Here is a 6,110-nt window from a genome sequence, read left to right as displayed (position 1 = left end):
ATGTTGACGCATTATGGTAAATCTTGATGAATTCTGACATGAATTATTTGGTAACGTTGCGTAAATCACTGCGTGTGACTATCGCTACAGCTGATGACGGGAACTCCAGCTGCTGCCTAGTACCTGGTGCCAGCTTTAAAGGCTATAATAACATAACAACCCTGTGTGTTTTGTAATCATTATTTCTTACTACTGGTAATAAGTACTGTAGTATTAACTAATATTGTGTAGGTAGTTAAAAGTGGGGATTAAACACAGAGATTAACACATTAAAGATAAATTGTATGTTACTGTATTGTTTACTTTAATATTATCTAAAGCGACCTTTTACTGAGAGGCAGATCTTAAATAATATTGTTATAAATTATGTGGAATAATGATGAAAATCACTCATTATCACCCGGTGTTGACACCGCTGCTGAAAACTGAGCAGTTTGCCTACACACGCTCCATTTTGTTTGTACAAACAAAGTTTGTGCAAACATCTTGTCTGGCAGCGCTTGATTTTGCACAAACGTAGAAAATGGTTTGTTTATCCCCAAACCTGCCCTATACACGTTCAGTTTTGTCTGCGCAAACTTATTTGTAGAGAGAAATCAGAGCAAAGGTTTGAGCGTGTGTGGCGGACTCAAGGGATTATTTCCAGGCGAGAGACTCAAGGAGCACTTGTGACACACTGTTTCAAAAGACACTTTGAGGGATAAACTGTGGATAGTATTAAGGCCCGGGTAGATGAAGGGGTGGTCTCCAGGGCTTACTTAAAGGAAAAGTTGGAGGAAAGTATTTCGATATAGTGCAGCAAGGAAATACATTACAGGAGAGAGATTAAAAGAAAGAGTCTTCAAGGTAATACTTTAATACTTTCCAGGAAATATATCAGAGATAGTTTCCGAGAACTGCCTCCATATATTCCCAAGAAAATAGATATACTTGTAAGTGTCGATATGAAGGACTAGCTGTAAGGACTACTACAGAGGAGGCAAGTTTAAAGGGAGAGTCTCAGGGCTATAGTAAAGACAAAATTTCAAGGGTTAATTCCAAAGACGACTATTAATGGTGGAGGCTGAACTACTGGGTGAGTGAAGTAGAGAGGAGGACCTTCAACTCTGCCTCACTCTTACATTGATCAATCATTTTCCACACGAGTCACCTGTTTGATGTGACTCTTGACAAACACCTAACGTTAAACCTCTCTTCAACCCCCCATAACCCATATCACAACCCCCCATAACCCCATCACAACCCCCCATAACCCCATCACAACCCCCCATAACCTCACAACCCCCCATAACCCCATCACAACCCCCCATAACCCCATCACAACCCCCCATAACCCCATCACAACCCCCCATAACCCCATCACAACCCCCCATAACCCTCCACCAACCCCCATAACCCCATCACAACCCCCCATAACCCCATCACAACCCCCATAACCCCATCAAACCCCATAACCCCATCACAACCCCCATAACCCCATCTGCCCCAACATCACAACCCCATAACCCCATCACAATAACCTCATCAACCCCCATAACCTCATCCCATCACACATAACCCCATACAACCCATCACACACCCCCACCCCATCCACCCCATAACCCCATCACAACCCCCACAACCCCATACAACCCCCATACATCACCCATAACCCCATCACAACCCCCATCACCATACCCATCTAACCCCATACCCATCACAACCCATCCATCACAACCCCCATACCCCATCACAACCCCCACCCCATCACAACCCCATAACCCCATACTCAACCCCCATAACCCCATCAAACCCCATCACAACCCCAACATCCTGACAACCTCACAACCCCTCCTCCCATCACAACCCCCCATCACCTATCCAACCCCATAACCCATCAACCCCCCTAACCCATCCCTCACCAACCCCCATCATATAACCATCACACACCCCCCACATAACCCCATCTCAACCCCCTCCCTCTATCTGGGCTTTAATTCTCATATATACAAGTATTCCCTAAATTTTAATGTACTCCTTGCTTAGGAGTCACTCGTACTCCTTACTGTACTCTCTTCTGGTAATCAATCTTCGGTACTCAACACTTGCAGGAGTCCTCAGAGTACCTCTACTGTACTCTCTTCTGGTAGTCAATCTTCTGGTACTCAACACTTGCAGGAGTCACTCAGGTACCTCCTTACTGTACTCTGTTCTGGTAGTCAATCTTCTGGTACTCAACACTTGCAGGTCACTCAGAACCTCATACTGCTCTGTTCTGGTCTTCAATTCCAACACTTCAGAGTCATCAGGTACCCTACTGTACTCTTCTGGTACTCAGCTCTTGCAGGAGTCACTCAGAGTACTGGACGTTTCTCTGCTTTTAAAATTTCATCAATTTTCCGTCTCTTTAGCAGTTTGCCGGAACATTCAGGACTTTCCTTGTGAGGCTGAGAGGCGGCGTGGGCGGGAGTGGGCTGGATGATGGGTGAAGGAGCGTGGGCAGGAGTGGGCTGGAGGATGGGTGAAGGCGTGGCGGGAGTGGGCTGGAGTGGGCTGGATGATGGGTGAAGGAGCGTGGGCGGGAGTGGGCTGGAGTGGGCTGGATGATGGGTGAAGGCGTGGGCGGGAGTGGGCTGGATGATGGGTGAGAGCGTGGGCGGGAGTGGGCTGGAGGATGGGTGAAGGGAGCGTGGGCGGAGTGGGCTGGATGATGGGTGAAGGTAGGGCGAGAGTGGGCTGGAGGATGGGTGAGAGGCGTGGGCAGAGGTGGGTGGATTGGGTGATTGAAGGGCGTGGGCGAGAGTGGGCTGGAGGATGGGTGAAGGAGCGTGGGCAGGTGGGCTGGATGATGGGTGAACGTCGGGAGTGGGCTGGAGTGGGCTGGAGGATGGGTGAAGGAGCGTGGGCGGGAGTGGGCTGGAGCAGGCTGGAGATGGGTGAAGGAGCGTGGGCGGGTGGGCTGAAGTGGACTGGATGATGGGTGTTGGGCGTGGTGGGCTGAGAAGGAAGTGAGGTGTGTGTGTGTAGGCAGGTGAGAGGTAGGAAAGAATGGGGGGGTGGGGAGAAGCAAGCAGGATTGGGGCCTGTTTAGAGTGGAACCCCATGACAAGATGACGATTTGGCCATACCGTTTCTCGCACAAACACCAAAATCACACAAACACCACAAACACACAAACACCACAACACACAAACCCCACAACACACAAACACCACAAACACACAAACACCACAACACACAAACACAACACACAAACCCCACAACAAACACAACGCACAAACACACAAACACCACAACACACAAACACACAAACACCACAACACACAAACACACAACACCAAAACACACAAACACACAACACACAAACACACAAACACCACAACACACAAACACTACAACACATAAACACACAAACACCACACACACACAAACACTACAACCCACAAACACACAAACACCACAACACACAAACATCACAAACACACAAACACTATAAACACACAAACACTATAAACACACAAACACCACAAACACACAAACACCACAAACACAAAGCAAAAGTTTGGAATATTTCGTTATCTTTTACAACATATACTATTGGAGACACTTGTCATATTTGTCATTATTTCCTAAACGTACATGATCAAGGACCTAACCATCACGTACATGATCAAGGACCTAACCATCACGTACATGATCAAGGACCTAACCATCACATTACGCGATCAAAGGACCTAACCCATCACGTACATGATCAAGGACGAACCATCACGTACAGGATCAAGGGACGAACCATCACGAACACGATCAAGGACGAACCGTAAAGCGCACATGATCAGGACGAACCATCACGTACATGATCAGGACAATTCATCACATCACATGATCAAGGACGAACCATCATTTTTATGATCAAGGACGAACCATCACGTACATGATCAAGGACCTAACCATCACGTACACTTGATCCGGGACGAACCATCACGGCTGGGATCCAAGGACGAACCATCACGAACACGATCAAGGACGAACCATCACGTACATGATCAAGGACGAACCATCATGTACAGGATCAAGGACGAACCATCACGTACATGATCAAGGACGAACCATCACGTACATGATCAAGGACGAAGCATCACGTACGGGTCATAAACTGTGGACGTCCATCACTACAGGTCTTCACAGCGTTAACTAGACTGTTAAGCTTTTCATTAGGTACAGTACAGCTGTCTGCCAAATCGAACAATTCAACTGATGTGGAGGCCGGTGTGGCAGACGTGGAGGCCAGTGTAGCAGACGTGGAGGTCGGTGTGGCAGACGTGGAGGCCGGTGTGGCAGACGTGGAGGCCGGTGTGGCAGACGTGGAGGCCGGTGTGGCAGACGTGGAGGCCGGTGTGGCAGACGTGGAGGCCGGTGTGGCAGACGTGGAGGCCGGTGTGGCAGACAGTTTCTTGGGGTCAGTTCATCATTCATCTGGCACAAAGAGCATTGAGAGCACGACCTTTGTTAATTTCTAAACCCAAGAGTCACCAAGAGTCTCCAGGAGTCACCAAGAGTCTCCAGGAGTCACCAAGAGTCACCAAGGGTCAACAGGAGACACCAAGAGTCAACAGGAGTCACCAAGAGTCAACAGGAGTCACCAAGAGTCACCAAGAGTCACCAAGGGTCAACAGGAGACACCAAGAGTCAACAGGAGTCACCAAAGTCACCATGGAGTCAATAGGGAGGTCAACATGAGTCACCAAGAGTCTCCAGGAGTCACCAGAGTCACCATGGAGTCAATAGGAGTCAACATAGATGCCAAGGTCAACAGGAGTCACAAGAGTCAACAGTCACCAGAGTCTCCAAGAGTCACCAAGAGTCTCCAGGAGTCACCAAGAGTCTCCAGGAGTCACCAAGAGTCTCAGGAGGAGTCACCAAGAGTCTCCAGGAGTCACCAAGAGTCACCAAGGGTCAACAGGAGACACCAAGAGTCAACAGGAGTCACCAAGAGTCACCATGAGTCAATAGGAGTCACCAAGAGTTACCAAGAGTCTCCAGAAGTCACCAAGAGTCACCAAGGGTTAACAGGAGACACCAAGAGTCAACAGGAGTCACCAAGAGTCACCATGAGTCAATAGGAGTCAACAAGAGTCACCAAGAGTCAACAGGAGTCACCAAAAGTCACCAAAAGTCACTGAGTTTGTCTTGTTTACTGAATGGTGTACAGTGGGTGGCCAGCCTCTGCTATACTGGAACCCCCTGACCACCCTGTGCCTGTCACCTGACGTTACAACTCTCCAGTCAAGTAACTTTTAGAGACATTTGGACATGTAAGTTACACTCCTCAGCGCTTGTCTTTATATCAGTTCATATATTAAATCTAAACCCAGCCACGATTATAACAAATTCCAGCTGACGGAGGCTGACAGAGGCTGACGGACGCTGACAGAGGCTGACAGAGAATGGTGGCTCCACTTATGGAAATCTCCAATTTTACTTATGGCTTCGTCTGGACTTCACTTACATAGACAAAAAAAAAAGGTTTTCTGCGGACATAGATTATAACATAATCTAAAATCCAGTACAAGTCATCTGAGCAGATAAAGACCCGGGCGCCACCATCCTCACAATGGCACCACACAAACTCGCCTAAACACATTCCCCGCCAAACCACAACATGACCAAACAAGGTCAAATCCGTCTCCCGGCCTGAAATATTGACACTACAGCGCCCTGTAATGGTATAATTATTTCTGGCTCGAACAACCTGACACTCCGAATCACAGGCAATTCCATCACCATTATTTTCCTAACTCTCAGCTGACGAGACAAATTGTCAAGTAGGAACGCTAACACAGAGACATATTTTACAGTGTCAATTTGTCCCCACCTGACAGGGCAGCTCTGCAGTGTGAGTGGTGGGGTGATAGTGGCTTGGGAGAACCTCCACCGCGTCTCCATGTAAATGTAGACATTTCTGATGAGGTAAGAGGAAGGAAAGTGAACCTTATTTGTGGTGTTGTCTGTGTGTTGAGACCCCGGGAATGATCACTGTCTGTACATGGATATTTAGGAGAGAGAGAGAGATATCTCAAATGCACTTCATCTTCCTCCGTCCCTTTTAGCTACACATATCCTATTCCACA

General features: G+C 48.0%; 1 protein-coding gene across 1 annotated transcript; it reads right to left on the bottom strand.

The window, feature by feature from the left end:
- Positions 1-2,333: 2,333 nt before the first annotated feature.
- On the bottom strand, positions 2,334-3,988 carry LOC121866841 (vegetative cell wall protein gp1-like). The gene is made up of 2 exons (XM_042366578.1): positions 3,931-3,988; positions 2,334-2,905 (listed from the first exon to the last, which is right to left on the bottom strand). The coding sequence occupies exons 1-2, from the start codon at positions 3,986-3,988 to the stop codon at positions 2,334-2,336; spliced, it is 630 nt and encodes a 209-aa protein (XP_042222512.1).
- Between the last annotated feature and the right edge of the window lie 2,122 nt (positions 3,989-6,110).

This window comes from Homarus americanus, unplaced genomic scaffold, assembly GCF_018991925.1.
Source record: "Homarus americanus isolate GMGI-L3 unplaced genomic scaffold, GMGI_Hamer_2.0 scaffold16340, whole genome shotgun sequence".
Classification (NCBI taxonomy): Eukaryota; Metazoa; Arthropoda; class Malacostraca; order Decapoda; family Nephropidae; genus Homarus; species Homarus americanus.
This window is presented reverse-complemented; position numbering and strand designations above follow the sequence as displayed.

Bases quoted from the DNA above. Each gene is read 5' to 3' on its own strand.
- LOC121866841 (XM_042366578.1), bottom strand. From the start codon at position 3,988: ATGGTTCGTCCTTGGATCCCAGCCGTGATGGTTCGTCCCGGATCAAGT. The intron at 2,906-3,930 runs GTTAGGTCCTTG...ACCCATCTCCAG, and splicing joins CGGATCAAGTGTACGTGATG to CCTGCTCCAGCCCACTCCCG.